A 22,776-nucleotide genomic window follows, 5' to 3' on the forward strand; every position below is an offset into this window, starting at 1 on the left:
TTGATGACTTCTTTTATATAAAGTTCTCATATTAGAGACACTTTCTGGACAAACTATTCTGTTGCACCAAGCAGTATATTTTTGTGCCTGTACAACACCATTTTAAGGGCTTCAGCCTTGCAGTACAGTTTAACTCCCATTTTTCTAAACTCCCTTCTTGAAACTTCAGCCTTCTTGGTTCTGAGAATTCTGAGGCTCTTCCCTATGATAGTCATTCATATAGGTCCCCCCCTCCTTCCTCACCCCATACATCCACTCCGTTTTCTTGCTGCCCCTCCCCCATCCATCTCCCCTCCCCCATCCCTTCTCCCTTCCCTCATCCTTTCTCCTTTTCCCCGTGCTGTCTCTCCTCCAGGCCCCTGCCCTCCTCTCCCTTTCACTCTCCTTTCCTCCAAGCGAATCCAGAGCCCCAGTTCACATGCAGGCCTTCAGATCACTCCATTCTGTACTCTAGGGGTAGATCCTAGGCTTGGCCTTGCTCACAGCCCCTCCCCCCACCCAAGCCAGCTTACAAGAGGGAAAGAGGGAAAATCAAAGGAGGCGCCAGGTACTTCCCAGGGGGCGCTAGTGGTAAGGAATTCGCCTGCCAATGCAGGAGACTCAACATACACAGGTTGGATCCATGGGTCAGGAAGGTCCCCTGGAAGAGGGCATGGCAAACCCACTCAAGGATTCTTGCCTGGAGAATCCCATGGACAGAGGAGCCTGATGGGCTACAGTCCATCGGGTCACAAAGAGTCGGACACGACTGAACTCACTTAGCACGCAGCACAAGGTACCAGGGCAGCTGGAATGAAGGGTTTCCTCTAATGGTGGTGGGCACGGTGGGAGGGAGGGAGGGAGTCAGGTTCAAAGGGCAAGACCCTAGTGAATTAACAAGATATAGTCCACCCCCACCCTCCCTCCCCCTCCTCCTCCTCAACTGAGGCCTCACCTTCCTCTTCTCTCCCTGGAGCTCAAGAAGCTCAAGCCGTCCTTCACCTTTGCACTTGCTGTTCTGCTGCCTGGAAGGCGCTTCTGGACATTTAACGTAGTTGCTCCAGCTTGCCATTTCATCTCGCCTCCAAAATATCACCTCCACGGTGAGGCCTCCCAGGGACAGACAATTTAAAGAAATTCCCCGCTTCTAGCCCTGCACGCCTATTTTCTTTCCTCCTTGAATTACCCACGGAGGAAATTATGCCGTTCCCCGTGTGTTTCGCCGTTATTGTTTTCTACCTTTCGAGAAGGCAAGCTCTCTGAGCACAAGGACCTCACGTGGGTTTAGTCACTGAATGAATGAGCAGAAACTCAGAGAGGGAAGGACCTGCCAAGAGCACAAGTTAGGAGCGAAACCGATTCCCCGTGTCCTATTTCTTCGCCCTCTGCTCTCGCTAGCTGGCGGAGGTGCCATTCAAGGGTCAGGGGCGTGAGGGCGGAACGAACCACGAATGCAGAGCCACGAGCATCGCTGCCCCCGAGCGGGTGGGTCCCCGGTGCGCTCCGCCTTGGCCACCCCAGCAACTTGGATTTTACTTCCCAAGCCAAGAAGCAGGGTTGGGAGGTGACTAGAAAAATCTGAAGATGCAAGAACGGGAAAAAGAGACCATGACCCCCCCTCCCACCCACTCCGTCCCTCCTGCTCTTTTTGTCTTTTCCCTCTACGCCCGGCTCGGGGAAAGCCCCAACGCCCACGGGAGCGCGGGGAGTCTCGCACCGCGGCCGCAGCCGCGCGCACCGGCGATCCCGGGCCGCGGGGCGCGCGGGGTAGGGGCGCGGGGAGGGGCGGGGCGCCGCCGTGGGCCTCCGGCCGCGACGGGGCGGGACAATGGGGCCCCACCCCGGCGAGGGCGGGAGGGAGGCGGCGTGCGCTCGGCCCGCGGCGCGCTCGCTCGCCGCTGCTGCGGCCGCCGGAGCGAGGCTGAGGCTGGAGCGGGCGGGGAGGGGCGCCGGGGGGAGCGCGGAGGCGGGAGGAGGCGGCGGCGGCGGCGGCGCGTGTGGCGGGCGGGAGGGAGGGAGGGCGGCTGGCCCCGGGCTTGTAAATAAACTGCGATGCTGTCTCGGGCTCGCCGGCCCGGGTGCCGCCGCCGCCGCCGCCGCCCGGGAGCGCCGGTGCCGGGCCCCAGCCGCCGCGCGCCCTAGCGCCTCCGCGCCAGCCTCGCGCGCCCTCGCCCGCTTCCCGCAGCCCCCGGCCCGCGCCCCTCGGGGTCCCGCGGCGGAACCGCGCGGGATGTGACCCTTTCCCCCTGCCCCCCGGGGCCCCGCCTTAGCCTGCTTTTGGGAGGGGGGGCTGGTGGGGAGGGGCGCGCGGATCATGGCATTGGAGTTCCCGGGCTTGCAGCCGCCGCCGCCGCCTCTTCCACGCAGCCCGAGCGCCCCTTCTTCCCCGAGCAGCAGCGGAGAAGGCGAAGCGGCCGGCGGGGGCGAGGCAGATGGGGCTCAAGGCGCGCAGGCCGGCGGGGGCGGCTGGCGGCGGCGGCGACGGGGGCGGCGGAGGCGGCGGGGCCGCTAACCCGGCCGGAGGGGACGCGGCAGCGGCCGGCGACGAGGAGCGGAAAGTGGGGCTAGCGCCGGGCGACGTGGAGCAAGTCACCTTGGCGCTGGGAGCCGGAGCTGACAAAGACGGGACCCTGCTGCTGGAGGGCGGCGGCCGCGACGAGGGGCAGCGGAGGACCCCGCAGGGCATCGGGCTCCTGGCCAAGACGCCCCTGAGCCGCCCAGTCAAGAGGAACAACGCCAAGTACAGACGCATCCAAACTTTGATCTACGACGCCCTCGAGAGACCGCGGGGCTGGGCGCTGCTCTACCACGCGCTCGTGTGAGTACCGGGCCTCTCCGGGCGCCCCTCGGAGGCGGTGCGTGAGGTGGAGGGGTTCGGGGTGCGGGTTGGAGCCGAGGACGGCTCTGGGGCTTCCAAGTCCAGGGGCGCCCGTCCACCGAATTGGAGAGCAGCCTGCCCTCTGCTGTGTATGCCTGTGTGTCTGTGGACCACTCTCAGGGTGTTGGACACCTGGGAGTTGAACCCCAAGGCTTAAAAAAAAATCCACGCGTGGCTCCTCAGCTGATTTGGGGATCGAATTGGTACCTCTGTGCGCGCGCGCGGGTGCGCGTTTGTGGCACCATCTCCGGATGTTGGTAGCCAAGCTTAAAAGAATTCTGTGGTTTTTCTTAATTAACGAGGAGGTTGAACGGGATAAAGCGGATCCTCCCATGCGCTCTGTGTTTCTGCTTGGGGTGGGTCCCTTCTACTTGGGATCGCTGCTGAGTTTAGATGATACATCCTGCAGTTGGGGATGGGAGTGGTACACTGCCCACAGTGGGGTGTGTGTGTGTGAGTGTGAGCGCGGCTATCGATTGCTTGCTTGTGCTGCCCTTTTTCGGGCTCCATTCTGGTGTGGAAAGGAACGTGGTTTGCTCCATTTGGGGACTGGGGCTGGCCAACATGCATCTTTTGGGGTTCTTTTTAGGGAAGTTAATGAGAGAGAGGGATGAAGGGGGAACTATGATTCTCCGGCTCTAAGCCTGGAATGAGGGGTGGGGGCTTCACCTTGCCAGTCGATGAGGGCCAGGGATAATTTTGGCTGAAACATCTCCATAATTTGGTCTTATCATCCCCTCCACCTCAACTCCTTCCCGTCTCTTGCTGTGGCCGGGCCAGGGCAGAGGGCGTGTGAAGGGGCCTGGGCTGAAGCTTTGCCCCCAAGCATCCTTCCCCTGGAAAGAGTCTGTTTCAAGCCAGAATGTAAGTGCGTGATGGGCAGGAAGATGGAACTTCTTTTGCGCCCAATGCTCTGGATAAAATATCCTGCTGTGTTTGGGGAAGGTAGGATGACAGTGGAGGCTACTTTCCCAGGAGGAGAAGTCGGGGTTGTTAACATGCACCCCCCGCCCGACTCCACCCCCCACCCCCGCCCCACCCGCGCCGGGCTGGCAGGGCACTTCCAGGTACCCCTTGCTTCCTCTTTGTGGCTTAGTCATTCTGATGGCTGCTCCTTAGGAAGCTGTACCATTACCAGGCTTTTGACGGGGAAGTGACCAAGACCTTGACCCTTCAGCTTGTACTTTTAGCAGTGAATATTCCTCTCTGTCCTTCTCCAATTGACCGACGACTAATGGGTGGAAAGGAGTTCAGGGAGCCTTGGAGTTAAACACTACCTGCCAATCTTCCTTGGTTGGAAAGGCAGTTCCAGATTTGACCACCAGGTGGGGCCTCCGCACAGGACCTCAGGCTTGGCAACAGGTTTCATCCGAGAGGTTCCTGAAGCCTGCCTGAAACTGAGGCACGAAAGGCATCCAACCAGGAATATGGGTTGTTGTTTTTTTGAGGGTCGGGGCAGGGGGGAATGTAGCCTTTGGCATCCAGGTCTGCGTGTATTTGCAGGTGTTAGTGGCTGGAGAGAAGGGTTAGCAATTGCTCTTCTGTTTGCTTTCATCAGTTGATAAAAAGGGATTAAAATATATTCATCTCTGTCTCTAGTGCTGTATTTAGTCAAATTGAACTGATGATAATACTGGAATATGCGATAATAAGGCATACAAATTACTTGAGTGCACACAAGCATGCACGGCCTTACACGTCCTTTTGACATAAATGGCGTTCTGTACATACTGGCTGCCTTCTGAACCTGGGGTCCCACTGGAGTTTGTGGGCTCTCTCTTCCTTCACCCTTCCCAGCCAGCACTCTTGCCCCTTCTTGGACATTCTGGGGAGGGGATAGCTTAGGCCCGATTTTATCCTTCTCTAGAATTATTCCATCACTTGGAAGCAGGTTTGGGAATACCAGTATGTAACCTCAGTTTCCCAGAGAGGATCCAGGAAAATTTTACATTGTGGAAGAAAGAAGAATTGCATACCTAGCGAGGTACTTTTGCACATGCAAATTATTTATTTCATTTAGTTCTTGTCGCAGTTTCATGACGTGGGAATTGTTACCTGTATTTGATGGATGAGAATATGGAAACCAAAACAGATAGAACCATTTGTCCAGGGTCACATGGTTGAGTTTCTGGAGCTCACATTTGAATGCTGGGGGTCATCTCTTGTTTCTAAGCTGGGATCCCAGTTATGACCCTCTGCCAACAATTTCAGGACTCTGGGTATTTCACGAGGCATCCCTGGGTGCCCCTTGCCCCCTTGGTAACAGACGACTCTGTCATGTCTCTGCCTCCCCTTCCTAGCTCATGGTTGGCAAATGGCTGGAAATGGATCTGGAATCGAAGGAGGGGCTGCTCAAAGCCCAGGGAATTGCAGTGTTGGGGAGACAGAACGTGGCCTGTGTGGTGCCAGGGTTGGAATTCTGATTAATCGGGCATTCCACAGGAAAACCCTGTCGGGTCGGGTTTGGGCTCCTGACACTTGAATTTCAACTCATTAGTGGAGGCACTGTACACCTTCCCTCCCGCTGAGGAGCAAGCCTAGTCAAGTGAACAAAACCAAACCTTTCATTGATGATTCAGGATTTTGCAAGGCCCTGAAATTTGTGCTTTAAAGCAACCATTATCTTATGCTGGGCTGTGGTTAATGGCACAAGAGAGCCAGGATATTGGGCTGATCGTGGTCTCATAGACTAGTGCATGCTTAAAAAAAGCAAACAAACTCAAAAATGAACCAGACCCATGAGATGTTATTTCTTGCTTCTATCCTAAAGGCAGAGAATACAGCAAATGTGAACATCAAAGACCTTCCACCCCCATCCCACCGCCCCTGCTCCCCTTGTCTTAAACGCCCATCCCTTGCTTTTTCCTGGCTACTCGCTTTCACCCTGGCTGAGTTCTTGGGTCACCTCCTCCGGGGAAGTTTCTCCCTGACCCGCCAGCTGGTTAGAATGGCCTGTCCTTGGCAGCATCCTAACTGTAAGATTCTGCACCGGACTGATCTGCTTGCTCATCTCCCCCACACGGACTGAGAGCTCCTTTGAGGAGGAACTGTGTTGTTCCTTAGCAACCTCAGTCCCCTGCAGGCTTGCTGGGCTCCTGGTGGATACCCAGTAAGCATTTGCTGAATGGACGAGTGAGAGAATCCTCTCAGGTTCACCGAGACTTTGTTCTGCATGGTGTGTGTTACAGTCTTCACAACAATAATAAGTGGTCAGCATCGTGGAAGGTCAATGATGAGAACTGCGCTCAGAAGTTCTAAGGTGGACAAGGGGTAAAGGAAAAGGTCGGAGACCACACTCTGAGCTCAGCAAGGCTGATCTCTTTTCTGTATCTTAAGCTGCATGGCTGAAAAGGATTCCAATATTGTTGAAAATGGGCTGGACTTGAAGTTCACCTCTGGACTCTGCCTTCGGTCTCTGAGGGAAGAGACCCGCATGAGCATGCGCCTGCATGAGCCAGGTTGTGCAAGACCCATAAATTGGGGGTGATCACACTGCCCCATCACCAGGTTGGTTTTTAGGCTAAAGAAAGTAGGGTGTATGAATGAAATGAGCCTACTAGTAGGCATGAAGCATTTATTAGTTGATTCTGAACTAGAATCTCCTTATAAGTCATACCCTTCTGCCACTGTGGCTGTCTGGGGACTCCCACTTCCGGGCCTGTTAGTGGGAAGTTGCTGGCTTCATCTTGGCATATTGCTGGATTGGCACCATACTGTCATCCTGTCCTGACTGCCTCTCCCGGACCAGTAGGGGTGATCAGTCGCCCACCTGTTGATAGACCAAGGGGAAGTGCTCATAAGAGAGGCACACTGATCGCATTCTGAGGTGGATTGGCCCCAAGGCTGAGAGGTGGGGCTCTCAGACCCAGCAGCTGCTCTGGAAGGTAAAGAAGGGCCTGGCTGGTGGACTTAGTGTATTGACTAAAGGGTCTGCAGTCCTCAAGGTGGAGGAGAGATGCTGGCCTCTCACCAAGACCCCTCATTAGTAAGGCAGAGTCTTCGCAAATCTTTGAAGTAAGAGAAACTTAATTTCCCAAACTTGCTTTGCCTCTTACAGCTGGTATGGTCTTGGGAAAGTTGCTGGATCTCCAAGTTTCAATTTCTTCATCTAAAAAATGTGATTAATGTAGACTTTATTGAGCTAAGAGCACCTTACATAGAAGAAATGCTCAATAATAGATAGTCATTTGTGTTATTAATGTTACTCAGTCAATATAAATGCCTTCTCTGTGCCTGGCATTCTTCTAGACATTGGGATTATAGCAGTAAACAAAATCCAGCAAAACAAAACAGTCTAATCTCTGCCCCTATAGAACATACAGTCTAATAATATGTTAGTAATATTTTAATATAATTTAACAATAATGTTAGTATTAGCAGCCATCTCAGAGCTTGGCCATCTGGTCAACCTTCCATCCCAGGCAGAAGGAGTCCCTTCAACAGCAATTCCCCCAAATGCTGCTGCTGCTGCTGCTGAGTCGCCGGTCGTGTCCGACTCTGTGCGGCCCCATAGACGGCAGCCCACCAGGCTCCTCCATTCCTGGGATTCTCCAGGCAAGAACACTGGAGTGGGTTGCCATTTCCTTCTCCAATGCATGAAAGTGAAAAGTGAAAGGGAAGTCGCTCAGTCATGTCCGACTCCCAACGACCCCATGGACTGCAGCCCACCAGGCTCCTCCATCCATGGGATTTTCCAGGCAAGAGTACTGGAGTGGGGTGCCATCGCCTTCTCCCAATGCTACCACTTACTAACTGATTACTGATGGGACATTGTTTTTCTTTTCTAGACAATGCTGGATTCAGTTCTCTCAACTATTGTGTTTCTCTGGCTCTGTTCATCCCATTCTCCTCTTTTTCTGCCTCCATGTAGCTCATTCTTTCTCATTTCCCACAAGGTATTGGTCTTCTTAACCACCTCAGTTCATCCTCACTTTTTTCCTTACCCTATTAATTTCCTCTTTGCATTTTCTTCTTCAGTTTTGTCAGTTTCCTTCTCATTATTGAGAACCAAGGATTTTGAGTTCTCATTCTTTCTTAAAATTTTTATGTTACTGTAATAAGAACACTTAACACGAAATCTACCCTCTTAACAAATATTTAAGTGTACAGCATGCTGTTGTTGACTGTAGGTACAGGGTTGTACGGCTGATCGCTCCCCTTGCTTAACCGACACTTAATGCCTGTTGGCTGCTGCTGCTGCTGCTGCTAAGTCACTTCAGTCGTGTCCGACTCTGTGTGACCCCATAGACGGCAGCCCGCCAAGCTCCCCTGTCCCTGGGATTCTCCAGGCAAGAACACTGGAGTGGGTTGCCTGTTGGCTGGTCACCCTCTCTTCCTCCCTCCCTCCAGCTCCTAGCAACCACCATATCACCCTTTAACTCCAGGAATTTGTTTTAGATCCTCATATAAGTAGACTCATGCAGCGTTTGTCATTCTGTGAATGTCTTATTTCACTTAGCATAATGCCCTCAGGGTCCATCTGTGTTGTCACATACTGCAGAATTCCCTTAAGACTGAGTGGTATTCCATTTTCTTTATCCATTCATCTGTGGATGGACATTTAGGATGTTTCCACATCTTGGCTAATGTGAATAGTATTTCAATAAGCATAGAAGTGCTAATATCTCTTTGAGATCCTGATAATAATATTTTGAGTAAATTCTCAGAAGTGGGGCTGCTGAATCACATGGTAGTCCTATTTTTTAATTTTTGGGACACCTCCATGCTGCTTTCCAGCTGCACCATTTGCTTTTCCACCAGCACTGTTTGTTGTCGTTCCGTCACTAAGTCATATTTGACTCTTTGTGAGCCCATGGACCCATGGACTGCAGTAATCAAGGCTTGCCTGTGCTTCACTGTCTCCAGGGGTTTGCTCAAACTTACGACCCTGAGTTTGCTCAAACTCATGCTTCCCAGGTGGCTCAGATGGTAAAGAATCTGCCTGCAATGCAGGAGACCCAGGTTTGATCCCTGGGTCAGGAAATCCTCAGAGAAGGGAATGGCTACCCATTCCAGTATTCTTTCCTGGAGAATTCCATGGACAGAGGAGCCCGTCACAGAGTCAGACCCAACTGAATGACTAACACTTTCACTTTCCAACAATATGTAAGGCTTGCTATTTCTCCACATCTTCACTAATACTTGCTGTGTTTTGTTTTTTGTGATAATAGTCATCCTGACAGGTTTGAGGTGTTCTATATTGTATCATTCTTTCTCATTGGTAAGAGCATGGTCTTTGGAGTCAGACATGGGTTTGCTATTTCCTTGCTTTGTGACCTAGAGCAATTTGCTCAACTTTCTTGGATTTCAGTTTCTTTCTGATATGTAGATAATAATGCCTGCCCCTCAGGGTTGCTGTGAAATTTAATCAAGGTGATGATGTTAAACCCGTAAACATTGCATTGTGTTGATTTGCAACCTCAGGTGAAATCTGAAATTGGTGGAGTACATGGATGGCAAGGAGAAACCCAAGAAAGAAGCAAGCCACTCTGGATGAGTAGGTGTTGGGCTTGAGAATCAGAGAACTTGTATATGGGGCTTGTCATGGGCAGCAAGAGAGGTAGATATTTACACTGCCTTCCAGCATCTTAAAGGTTTATATAGAAGCCTTTGTGGGATACAGTAACATATACCATCCAGATGGTTTCAACAACACATGCTCACTCAAGACTGCACCCTTCAACATGGCTCCCACTGTGGCAACAGTGGGCAGAGGATAGAGTCCCAGCACTAGAGGGATAAGGAGCCAGCTCACGGGTCACATCCTCTCCATGACCCCCACCAGCACCGTGGTTCAGTTCAGTTCAGTTCAGTCGCTCAGTTGTCTCCGACTCTTTGCAACCCCATGAATCACAGCACGCCAGGCCTCCGTGTCCATCACCAACTCCCAGAGTTCACCCAGACTCACATCCATCGAGTCAGTGATGCCATCCAGCCATCTCATCCTCTGTTGTCCCCTTCTCCTCCTGCCCCCAATCCCTCCCAGCATCAGAGTCTTTTCTAATGAGTCAACTCACCATGGTAGACTTCAGTAAATGTTGTTTCTTTCTTGCTTTTCCTCTCAACTGTATTTAATCTGCCTTCTTCTTGCCCACCACACCCCCCCCCCACCAAAATCCACAGCCCCCTTCCCTTTCTAATAATCTCATTTGATTTTTCATTTTATGAACTCCTTGATCTCTTCCTTTCTCTTTTTTATGACACTGTCAAACTGTTCAAGCAGAATGAAGAAGCCGAGGGGTGGACACAGCAACCCACAGCATCAGGTCTCTGGGAAGCCATGAGACTGTATGCTGGGAACAACAAGGACCACAGGTACACCAGGTTCACTTTCTAGGAAACAGGCTAACATCAAGTGGCCGTTCATGCTTGAAGAGAAGGTGCCCAGTATCTCCCTTTCATAAATGCATGACAGATGCTCAGAAGTTATGTGACTGACCCAGGATCTTGAAACTAAGGTGGTGGAGTTGGGATCACACAGGAGTCCTCCACCCACTAGGTGGCGCTCTCTTCGCCACGTTACCATTCTCCTCTGTGGAAGGAAGGCGGTGCACCAGAAGAGTAATGGAAAGGTATCGACACTCTCGCTTTCAGAGTGAGGCAATTTAGAGCTGCATTTCTGGAAAGTTCCCACGGGAAACCAGTGCAGCTGGTCTGTAGCCCACACTTTGAATAACAAGGCTTCTCAGACTTTGATATAAGTGTGTATCAACTAGGCATGAAGGTAGGTGGTGGTGGTTTAGTCGTGAAGTCATGTCTGATTCTTGCGACCCCACGGACTGTAGCCCACCAGGCTCCTCTGTCCGTGGAATTTCCCAGGCAAGAATACTGGAGTGGGTTGCCATTTCCTTCTACAGGGGACCTTAAGAGAAATCTGGCAGATTGCACCTGAACCAAAACCATTCAACTTGTATGTAATGAGGGCAACTGACCCTACCCTTCTCCTGAATAATTCAGTGGAAATTTACAACATACGTGCAATCATGCCTAAACTGACCTGAAACTAATCATGAAGAAATAACAGACAAAGTCAAATGGTGGGACACCCTGCAAGATATCTGGCATGGTCTCTTCCAAAGGGTCTGTGTGATGAGAACAAACAAAAATGAGGAAAACTTTCTGTTTAAGGAGGCTGAACGCACATGACAGCCAGGTGCAATGCTTGAAAATCAACAAGTGGACTACATCAGATTTCAGCACCGCAAAAGAAGGGATCAACCAAATGAAAAGGCAACTATGATAAGGGAGAAAATATTTGCAACCATGTATTTGATAAGAGGATAAAATCCAAAATATATAAATAATTCGTACAACTCTGTAGCAAGAAAGCAAATACTCTGATTTTAAAAATGGGCAGAGAATCTGAATAAATATTTTTCCAAGAAGATATACAGATGGCACGTGAAAAGGTGCTCAGCATCATTGAGCATCAGGGGAATGCAAATTTAAAATGCAGTGAGATACCACCTCGCACCTGTCAGAATGGTTATCATCAAAAAGACAAGAAATAGAAAGTGTTGGTGAGGATGTGGAGAAAAGGGATCCCTTATGCACTGTTGGTGAGAATGTAAACTGGTGCAGCCACTATGGAGAACAGCATGGAGATTCCTCAAAAACTTAAAAATAGAGCTACCATATGCTCCAGCAATCCCACTTCTGGATATATATATCCAAAGGAGATGAAATCAGTATCTTGAAGAGCTATTTGCAGTCCCGTGTTCACTGCAGTATTATTTACAATAGGCAAGATACGGAAACAGCTTGAGTGCCCATTGATGGATGAATGGATAAAGAAAATGTGATATATACATGAGATAGAATATTTTCCAGCCGTAAAAAGAAGGAAATCTTGCTATTTGCAGCAACATGGATGAATCATTAGGGCATTATGCTAAGAGACATACGTCAGAGACAAGTACTGTATTGTCTCACTTATAAATGCAATCTAAAAAAATTGAACTGAGCACTGGAGATCAGATTGGTGGTTGTCGGGGGCAACCAATTGGTGGTGGTACAGGAAATGGATTAAGATGGTTAAGGGGTAAAGACTTTTACTTATAAGATGATAGGTTCTGGGTTCTAATGAACAGTGTGGTGACAGTATTTAAAAATAACTCTGTTGTATAGTTGAAAGTTGCTAAAGAGAACAGATCCTAACACTTCTCACCAAAATAATGAGTAAATAAACTGTGTAAGTTGTTGGTTGTGTTTATGTGTTTGTTGTAGTTATCATTTCATAAGATACATGTGTATTTAATCATCATATTGTGTACCTTAAATGTACACAATGTTACATGTCCATTGTATGTGAATAAAGCTGGAAAAAACATAAGCCAATGCAATTCATGACTCTTGATTGGACTGTGAATTAAAAAAATGAATAACAATAAAATATTATAGGGACAATTAAGCAAATTTGAACATGGAGTCCATATTCGATGATATTTTATCAGTTCAGTTCAGTCGCTCAGTCATGTCTGACTCTTTGCGACCCCATGGACTGCATCACGCCAGGCTTCCTTCTCCATCACCAACTCCTGGAGCTTGCTCAAACTCATGTCTATTGAGTTGGTGATACCATCCAACCATCTCATCCTCTGTCATCCCCTTCTCTCCCTGCCTTCAGTCTTTCCCAGCATCAGGGTCTTTTCCAGTGAGTCAGTTCTTCCCATCAGGTGGCCAAAGTATTGGAGCTTCAGCTTCAGCATCAGTCCTTCCAATGAAGAATCAGAGTTGATTTCCTTTAGGATTGACTGGTTGGATCTCCTTGCAGTCCAAGGGACTCTCAAGAGTCTTCTCCAACACCACAGTTCAAAAGCATCAATTCTTCGGTGCTCAGTTTTCTTTATAGCCCAACTCTCACATCCATACATGACTACGGGAAAAACCATAGCTTTAACTAGACAGACCTTTGTTGGTAAAGTAATATCTCTGCTTTTTAATATGCTGTCTAGGTTGGTCTTAGCTTTCCTTCCAAGGAGCAAGCATCTTCTAATTTCATGGCTGCTGTCATCATGTGTAGTGATTTTGGAGCCCCCCAAAATAAAGTCTCTCACTGTTTCTATTGTTTCCCCATCTGTTTGCCATGAAGTGATGGACCGGATGCCATGATCTTAGTTTTCTGAATATTGAGTTTTAAGCCAACTTTTTCACTCTCCTTTTTCACTTTCGTCAAGAGACTCTTTAGTTCTTCTTCACTTTCTTCCATAAGGGTGGTGTCATCTGTGTATCTGAGGTTATTGATATTTCTCTCTGCAATCTTGATTCCAGCTTGTGCTTCATCCAGGTTGGCATTTCACATGATGTACTCTCCATACAAGTTAAATAAGCAGGGTGACAAAATACAGCCTTGATGTACTCTTTTCCCAATTTGGAACCAGTCCATTGTTCCATGTCTGTTTCTAACTGTTGTTTCTTGACCTACATACAGATTTCTCAGGAGGCAGGTCAGATGGTCTGGTATTCCCATCTCTTTAAGAATTTTCCAGTTTGTTGTGATCCACATAGTCAAAGGCTTTGACGTAGTCAATAAAGCAGAAATAGATGTTTTTCTGGAGCTCTCTTGCTTTTTTGATGATCCAACAGATGTTTGCAATTTGATCTCTGGTTCCTTTGCCTTTTCTAAATCCAGTTTGGGTTCGTGTATTGTTGAAGTCTCAATTGGAGACATTTGAGAAGACTGTTGGAGACTGTTGGAGAATTTTGAGCATTACTTTGCTAGCATGTGAGATGACTGCAATTGTGTGGTGGTTTGAACATTCTTTGGCATTGCCTTTCTTTGGGATTGGAATGAAAACTGACCTTTTCCAGTCTTGTGACCACTGCTGATTTTTCCAAATTTTCTGGCATATTGAGTGCAGAACATTCACAGCATCATATTTTAGGATTTGAAATAGCTCAAGTGGAATTCCATCACCTCCACTGGCTTTGTTCATAGTGATGCTTCCTAAGGCCCACTTGATTTTGAATTTCAGGATGTCTGGCTCTAGGTGAGTGATCACACCATCATGGTTATCTGGGTTATGATGATCTTTTTCATCTAGTTCTTCTGTGTATTCTTGGCACTCGTTCTTAATATCTTCTGCTTCTATTAGGTCCATACCATTTCCGTCCTTTATTGTGCCCATCTTTGCACGAAATGTTCCCGTGGTATCTCTAATTTTCTTGACGTGATCTCTAGTCTTTCCCATTCTATTGTTTTCCTCTGTTTCTTTGCACTGATCACTGAGGAAGGCTTTCTTGTCCCTCCTTGCTATTCTTTGGTACTCTGCCTTCAAATATGTATATCTTTCCTTTTCTCCTGTGCCTTTAGCATCTCTTCTTTTCTCAGCTATTTGTAAGGTATCCTCAGACAACTGTTTTGCCTTTCTGCAGTTCTTTTTCTTGGGGATGGTCTTGATCCCTGCCTCCTGTACAATGTCATTAACCTCTGCCCATAGTTCTTCAGGTACTCTATCAGATCTAATCCCTTGAATCCATTTCTCACTTCCACTGTATAATTGTAAGGGATTTGATTTAGGTCATACCTGAATGATCTAGTGGTTTTCCCTACCTTCTTTAATTTTAGTCTGGATTTGGCAATCAGGAGTTCATAATCTGAGTCACAGTCAGCCCCAGTCTTGTTTTTGCTGAATGTGTACAGCTGCTCCATCTTTGGCTGCAGAGAATATAATCAATCTGATTTTGGTATTGATCATCTGGTGATGTCCATGTGTGGAGTCTTCTCTTGTGTTGTTGGAAGAGGGTGTATGCTATGACCAGTGTGTTCTCTTGGCAAAACTCTGTTAGCCTTTGCCCTGCTTCATTTTGTATGCCAAGGTCAAATTTGCCTGTTACTCCAGGTATCTCTTGACATCCTACTTTTGCATTCCAGTCCCCTATAATGAAAAGGACATCTTTTGGGGGTGTTAGTTCTAGAAGGTCTTGTAGGTCTTCATAGAACTGTTCAGCTTCTTCAGCATTACTGGACAGGGCATAGACTTGGATTACGATGATATTGAATGGTTTGCCTTGGAAATGAACAGAGATCATTCTGTCATTTTTGAGATTGCACCCAAGTACTGCCTTTCAGACTTTTTTGTTGACTAGGAAGTCTTCTCCATTTCTTCTAAGGGATTCTTGCCCACAGTAGTAGATATAATGGTCATCTGAATTAAATTTGCTGATTCTAGTCTATTTTAGTTCACTGATTCCTAAAATGTTGATGTTCACTCTTGCCATCTCCAGTTTGGCCACTTCCAGTTCACCTTGCTTCATGGACATAACATTCCAGGACATCAAATTTGGACATTATATATCTGAATTTAATTTCGTGAGTGTGATAATTTCTTTATGGTTATGCAGATGAAATTTTTTTAAAGAGGTGCCTGCTGTAATATTTAGTGGTGAAGGGTCGTGGTACCTGCAACTTGCTTTCAGGTGGTTCAGCACACATGCACACTAGGTAAATGTGTGTGTGAGTGCACAGTCCATGTGCACACAAGGGAAGAGAGAGGAGGCCAACAGGATGAAGAAATTAACATTGGAAAATCTAGGAAATATATGTATATGTGTGGGTTATATTTCCTTCCTAATTAAAAATTTTTGATAAAAAGTGAAAAATACTTTTATTTTTAAAACAAAAGACCAAATTCCCACAGACTGCACAAAGCATGTACATGAATCCAGATGAAGGTTCCACCCCAGAAAGCGATACCATTGTTCTGAAGGCGTCAGGCATCATTGTAAAGTGATTCTATTATGGAGTCAGACCTGAAAACCTTTAACTGAGCTGAACAGGCTTTCCCAGATTCATAGATTCTGTATAGACAGTTCCTCAAATTTCCTCTCCACTTTGGGCTTTTTAAAAAAAATACTATTTTTTTAAATTAAGAAATGTTTATTGAATATAGTTGATTTATAGTATTGTGTTAGCTTCAGATGTGCAGCAAAGTGGTTTGATTATATATGTGCTGTGCTGTGCTTAGTCACTCAGTCATGTCCAACTCTTTGCAACCCCGCCAAGTGCCTCTGTCCATGGGGATTCTCCAGGCAAGAATACTGGAGTGGGTTGCCATACCCTCCTCCAGGGGATCTTCCCTACACAGGGATAGAACCTAGGTCTTCTGCATTGCAGGTAGATTCTTTACCCTCTGAGCCACCAGGGAAGCCCAGGAATATTGGAGTGGGTAGCCTATCCCTTCTCCAGTGGATTTTCCTGACCCAGGAATTGAACTGGAATCTCCTGCATTGCAGGCGGATTCTTTACCAACTGAGCTACCAAGGAAGCCCTTATATATACATACTCAGATTCTTCTCCCTTATAGGTTGTTACAAAATATTGAGTATAGTTCCATGTCTTTGGCTAGGTGATGGGAAGCATCCAGTAGAAAGGAGCAGATTAGCATGCTATGGCCATTCATTTCAAGGCCACACATACCTACTGAAGTGCCAAGCTTTGTAAAAGCCAGAACACTGAGGGAGATGAGCCATGTATAATTCTTTCCCACCAGAGATAGAGACTGGAAACAACTCCGTGTAAATAGTCCAGCAAATGCAGTAATGGAATGCAGATGAGGAATCCAGGCGTGCAGAATGGGGAAGGGACTGTGGTCTCTTCTGTTAAGGGAGACTTCTCCAAAGGAGGTATAAACAGCAGGGAGAAGATGAAAGAACCTACTCATAGTCCTGTTGACTAATCTCCCCCTTCTGCTTGGAGGACAGAAGGCTACCTTCAATTAAATTGAATACTGAATTACTATTCTTGCACTATTTGGAGGCTCCCTCTTTCATCTGTAGTCATTAAAAATATTCCATTGATGTCTAAAATGTTCATAAATCAAGTGTGACTCTATGGTATTTTGCCGAGAACCAAAGTCCTGCTCTCTTTCTCTTTTTAGCTTGGGTTTTGAAGTTTTGACAGAATGAAAGCAAAATTTGTCACATCTTGAACCACAGAGCAGTGTGAAGAAAAGCAAGGAAAATATCTTCAAAGGTGGATTGAATAAAAACCTATTTTAGACACAGTGACATGCGGTTTTGGTGTGGGGTGGCCAGAGATGACTGAGTTTGTTAGAACTGTGTTGGACAAGTTGTTTGAAAAGCTGCATTAACTGTGTGATTCAGATGCCTCCCTTATCTCATAATCTGAAGATACTTTCTGTATAGGATTGATGCAGACTCCCATGAGGCAGTGTATGAGGAAGCACTTTGGAAAGTACAGGGGGTGTGGCATTCTGAGGTAGCATCTTCCTAAAGCTGCATAAGGAGCAGACAGGTCCTGCAGTTGGGTTTGGAGCATTTGCCCTGGGACAGATTTCCCACATTTCTGTCTGTGTTGCATCACCTGAACATTGCTGCGTATGTTAATCAGGAACCCATCGATGGTTTGACTTAGCATGTGTACTGTAGGGATGTTGGCTTCCCTAGGATGACCACCTTTTAGGAGAATGAAGAGGATGCAGTTTGGAGATGACAAGACTGAAGTCGAAAATGACAAGACAGCAGTCAGTACCAATTTGGCAGGTGTCTTAGGACATAAAACAGACCCAATCCAATTGTACCCTGTTGGGTGGGACTTTTCATTCAAACCATAGAGACATTTGTCTGAAATGTTTTCTCGAGAGAATAAAATGGGTTGTAACTTGGGAACAAGGTTGCTTCTTGCATACAATTCATGAAAAATGAGAGTCAGTACTGATGGAGTTGGCTCATGGGACTTCCTGTACATAAGCCCTGCTTGGCTCCTCCTGATATGGGCTTCTGTCCAGGCTGATGTCCTCAGATGGGAATCTCTTCTTCCTCCTCTCCATCCTCCTCTCCTTTAAAAGACATAACATCATCTGGACCCTGTAAGAGTATAACAGTCCAGTTTGTTATTGTTGTTCAGCAACTCTGTGTGTGTGTGAAAGTCACTCATTCGTGTCCAACTCTTTGAAACCCCATGGACTATACACTTCTCGGAATTCTCCAGGCCAGAATACTGGAGTGTGTAGCCTTTCCCTTCTCCAGGGGATCTTCCCAACCCAGGGATTGAACCCAGTTCTCCCACATTGCAGGCAGATTCTTTACCAGCTGCGCCACACTAAGTCATGTCTAACTCCTCACGATCCCATGGACCGCAGCACGCCAGGCTTCCCTGTCCTTCACTATCTCCCAGAGTTTGCTCAGGTTCATGTCCATTGAATTGGTGATGCTGTCTAACCATCTCATTCTCTGCTGCCCTCTTCTTTTGCCTTCATTCTTTCCCAGCATCAGAGTCTTTTCCACTGAGCTCTTTGCAACAGTTGGCTGAAATACTGGAGCTTCAGCAATATTCCTTACAATGAACACTTGGGGTTGATTTCCTTGGGGCATATTAAAGTAATATATTGATAATAAGCATCTACATCATGTAGTTTATTGTATTCCCTCTTGGACAATCCTACCAGGACACTTGCTTTAGAAGTGGCTGTTAGCAGGGCCCTTCTTACAAATTTGCCAAATCTGCTTTTCCTATCAGATCTGATCAGATCAGATCAGTCATTCAGTCATGTCCGACTCTTTGTGACCCCATAAATCGCAGCACGCCAGGCCTCCCTGTCCATCACCAACTCCCGGAGTTCACTCAAACTCACGTCCATCGAGTCGGTGATGCCATCCAGCCATCTCATCCTCTGTCGTCCCCTTCTCCTCCTGCCCCCAATCCCTCCCAGCATCAGAGTCTCTTCCAATGAGTCAACTGTTCGCATGACGTGGCCAAAGTACTGGAGTTTCAGTTTTAGCATCATTCTTTCCAAAGAACACCCAGGACTGATCTCCTTTAGAATGGACTGGTTGGATCTCCTTGCAGTCCAAGGGACTCTCAAGAGTCTTCTCCAACACCACAGTTCAAAAGCATCAATTCTTTGGCGCCCAGCCTTCTTCACAGTCCAACTCTCACATCCATACATGACCACAGGGAAAACCATAGCCTTGACTAGACGGACCTTTGTTGGCAAAGTAATGTCTCTGCTTTTGAATATGCTGTCTAGGTTGGTCATAACTTTCCTTCCAAGGAGTAAGCGTCTTTTAATTTCATGGCTGCAGTCACCATCTGCAGTGATTTTTAGAGCCCAGAAAAATAAAGTCTGACACTGTTTCTGCTCTTTCCCCATCTATTTCCCATGAAGTGATGGGACCGGATACCATGATCTTCGTTTTCTGAACGTTGAGCTTTAAGGCAACTTTTTCACTCTCCACTTTCGCTTTCATCAAGAGGCTTTTTAGTTCCTCTTCACTTTCTACCATAAGGGTGGTGTCATCTGCATATCTGCCGTTATTGATATTTTTCCCGGCAGTCTTGATTCCAGCTTGTGTTTCTTCCACTCCAGCGTTTCTCATGATGTACTCTGCATATAAGTTAAATAAACAGGGTGACAAAATACAGCCTTGATGTACTCCTTTTCCTATTTGGAACCAGTCTGTTGTTCCATGTCCAGTTCTAACTGTTGGTTCCTGACCTGCATACAAATTTCTCAAGAGGCAGATCGGGTGGTCTGGTATTCCCATCTCTTTCAGAAGTTTCCACAGTTTATTGTGATCCACACAGTCAAAGGCTTTGGCATAGTCAATAAAGCAGAAGTAGATGTTTTTCTGGAACTCTCTTGCTTTTTCCATGATCCAGTGGATGTTGGCAATTTGATCTCTGGTCCCTCTGCCTTTTCTAAAACCAGCTTGAACATCAGAAAGTTCACGGTTCACATATTGCTGAAGCCTGGCTTGGAGAATTTTGAGCATTACTTTACTAGCGTGTGAGATGAGTGCAATTGTGCAGTTGTTTGAGCATTCTTTGGCATTACCTTTCTTTGGGATTGGAATGAAATCTGACCTTTTCCAGTCCTGTGGCCACTGCTGAGTTTTCCAAATTTGCTGGCATATTGAATGCAGCACTTTCACAGCATCATCTTTCAGGATTTGGGATAGCTCAACTGGAATTCCATCACCTCCACTAGCTTTGTTCATCGTGATGCTTTCTAAGGCCCACTTGACTTCACATTCCAGGATGTCTGGCTCTAGATGAGTGATCACACCATCATGATTATCTGGGTCATGAAGATCTTTTTGTACAGTTCTTCTGTGTATTCTTGCCATTTCTTCTTAATATCTTCTGCTTCTGTTAGGTCCGTACCATGTCTGTCCTTTATCGAGCCCATCTTTGCATGAAATGTTCCTTTGGTATCTCTGATTTTCTTGAAGAGATCTCTAATCTTTCCCATTCTATTGTTTTCCTCTATTTCTTTGCATTGATCGCTGAAGAAGGCTTTCTTATCTCTTCTTGCTATTCTTTGGAACTCTGCATTCAGATGTTTATATCTTTCCTTTTCTCCTTTGCTTTTCACTTCTCTTCTTTTCACAGCTATTTGTAAGGCCTCCCCAGACAGCCATTTTGCTTTTTTGCATTTCTTTTCCATGGGGATGGTCTTGATCCCTGTCTCCTGTACAATGTCATGAACTTCATTCCATAGTTCATCAGGCACTCTATCTATCAGATCTAGGCCCTTAAATCTATTTCTCACTTCCACTGTATAATCATAAGGAATTTGATTTAGGTCATACCTGAATGGTCTAGTGGTTTTCCCTACTTTCTTCAATTTAAGTCTGAATTTGGCAATAAGGAATTCATGGTCTGAGCCACAGTCAGCTCCTGGTCTTGTTTTTGCTGACTGTATAGAGCTTCTCCATCTTTGACTGCAAAGAATATAATCAGTCTGATTTTGATGTTGACCATCTGTGAGGTCCATGTATAGAGTCTTCTCTTGTGTTGTTGGAAGAGGGTGTTTGTTATGACCAGTGCATTTTCTTGGCAAAACTCTGTTAGTCTTTGCCTAAGCCAGTGTTGTATCTGGAGTTTCTTTTTCTTTTTTTTTTTTTAATTTTTTATGTGGACCATTTTTAAAGTTTTTTTTTTAATTTGTTACAATATTGTTTCTGTTTTGGCTTTTCGGCGGTGAGTCATGTGGGATTAGCTTCCCAACTAGAACTCGAACCCACATCCTCTGCAGTGGAAGGTGAAGTCTTAATCCCTGGAACACCATGGAAGGCCCCCTGGAGTTTCTTTGCCATTAGATTCTTTGTAAACCTGCCATAGCAGTTCAAGTCCAGTTCTGTCTTTATGGATGTCTTTTGTGGGGGATGGGGTGAAATATTATCTAACATGACTTGAAAATATTGAGCCATTCCAGGCCTTCTGTACTAATGGAAAATCACTCAGCACTATCACTCTATATATCTCCCCACTCCTTCCCGTTCCTAAAACCCCAGCTTCCACTTTATCTCACCCCATGCGTATCAATTTCAGATGCTTCCCCACCTATAGTGAGGTTAGTCCAGGAAATGAAACCTTAGAAGTCAGCAAGTCTAATCAAATTAATCAGTAGGTAGTTACTTAAGGGAAGTTTGTGAGATGTTTGGACCTGGAGACAGGCACTGGGCAGGTGACATAAATCAGAGGCGATCAGAATTGTAGAGAGGAAACTGAGGTGCAGGGCAGCGAGAAACGTGCCTAAGGCCACTTTGATGGCAAAGGGAGAACTTGAACTCAGATCTTCTTTCAAGGCTGGCTTCCACTCAGCCACATCAGCTTCCTTCGTGGTCCTCCAGTGGCTGTGTAGTGACAGAGAGGTGTTACCACAGTGTGATTTCTTTCGGTTGCACTGTCTTGTGATCTGGATCAAATACAGTAAGTCCCCTACATACCAGTTCCATTCTGAGAGTGTGTTTGTAAGTCCAGTTTGTTTATATAAGTCCAACTAAGTTAGTCTAGCTACCTATATAGTTATCTAATTACCTAATTAGCCTATATGGCCAACTACCACAATTGGGTGTATAGTACTATATTGTAATAGGTGTATAATACTTTTCACACAAGTAATACATTAAAAAATAAACATTTTTAATCTTACAGTGCAGTATCTTGAAAAGTACAGTAGGACAACACAACAGCTGGCATACAGGGACATGTTTGCATTGAAAGATCGCAGCTTGAAGGTTTATATGTAGGGGGTCTTACTGTAAGCAGGAGAAAGAATAAAGCCAAGTGCAGACTAATCAGGCATTCATTCACAGGCCTCTTGCCAAGGAAGGCTTCTCTTCCAGTTGAAATTCCCAATGCCTCCCTCCCCTTTACTCCACCCCCACCCACCCCCCCAAATCCAACCCTTTCCCAAGAGTCATAGAAAATACTCTCTGATCTCCCTTGAGCCCAGCATTGAACTGGGGCATTCAAAACCCATCATATCAATCGTAACTAATGTTTTTATCCACCTGGGTTGTTATACTGTCACCTGTGGGGCAGCACCATGGTCCATTCATGGAAACCTGATCTATTGTCATTAATAACAGTCACTGACATTTATAGGCTTATTTCCCTGTGCCGTGTTGGGTTAAAGCGCTCTTGATGGCTTTTCTGAGGTGTGCCTGAGAGCCCAGTCCCCAGGAGATCAAAGCTCTCACCCTGAGCCCTGGGTTAATTTGCTCTGTGGTCTCCAACAAGTCCTTGTATTTCTAATAGCCTCAGCGATTCATCTGATGGATGGCCCTCAAATTCCCAGCCCTACACATGATTGAAAGGGTTAAATGAATGAGTTCATGGATGTACTCAGCAAAGGCTAACACTGCATCTTACTCTGTGTCCTTCCAGAAACTCCCTGAGGCAAGGTGCTCAGTACAAGTGGTTTATTTAACGCAAGGTTGTGCCATCTTGTTTTATTATCTCCCCTTTGAAGAGTCTTCTTGGACATTTCCCCCAATTGTTCCACCCATGATGTTTTAATTACAGATACACTGTGTATCTCTTTATGTACTTCATGAATTTCTGGGCTCCATATATAAAAAGAGTATGATTTTTTTCCCCAACCCCACTTTCTAGGAATCAATTTCTCCCCCTTAGAGGCACTACCACCTCTATTGAGAATGCATGATTT

The 22,776-nt window shown here is 46.5% G+C and overlaps 1 protein-coding gene across 1 annotated transcript in view; it reads left to right on the forward strand.

The window, feature by feature from the left end:
- The first annotated feature begins 2,032 nt into the window (after positions 1 to 2,032).
- Positions 2,033 to 22,776, forward strand: part of KCNQ3 (potassium voltage-gated channel subfamily Q member 3) — a 299,193-nt gene continuing 278,449 nt past the window's right edge. The window contains 1 exon segment of the mRNA XM_005900734.2: positions 2,033 to 2,797. Within this exon segment, the coding sequence (XP_005900796.2) occupies positions 2,412 to 2,797 (386 nt within the window). The 5' untranslated portion in view covers positions 2,033 to 2,411.

This window comes from Bos mutus, chromosome 14, assembly GCF_027580195.1.
Source record: "Bos mutus isolate GX-2022 chromosome 14, NWIPB_WYAK_1.1, whole genome shotgun sequence".
Taxonomy (NCBI): domain Eukaryota; kingdom Metazoa; phylum Chordata; class Mammalia; order Artiodactyla; family Bovidae; genus Bos; species Bos mutus.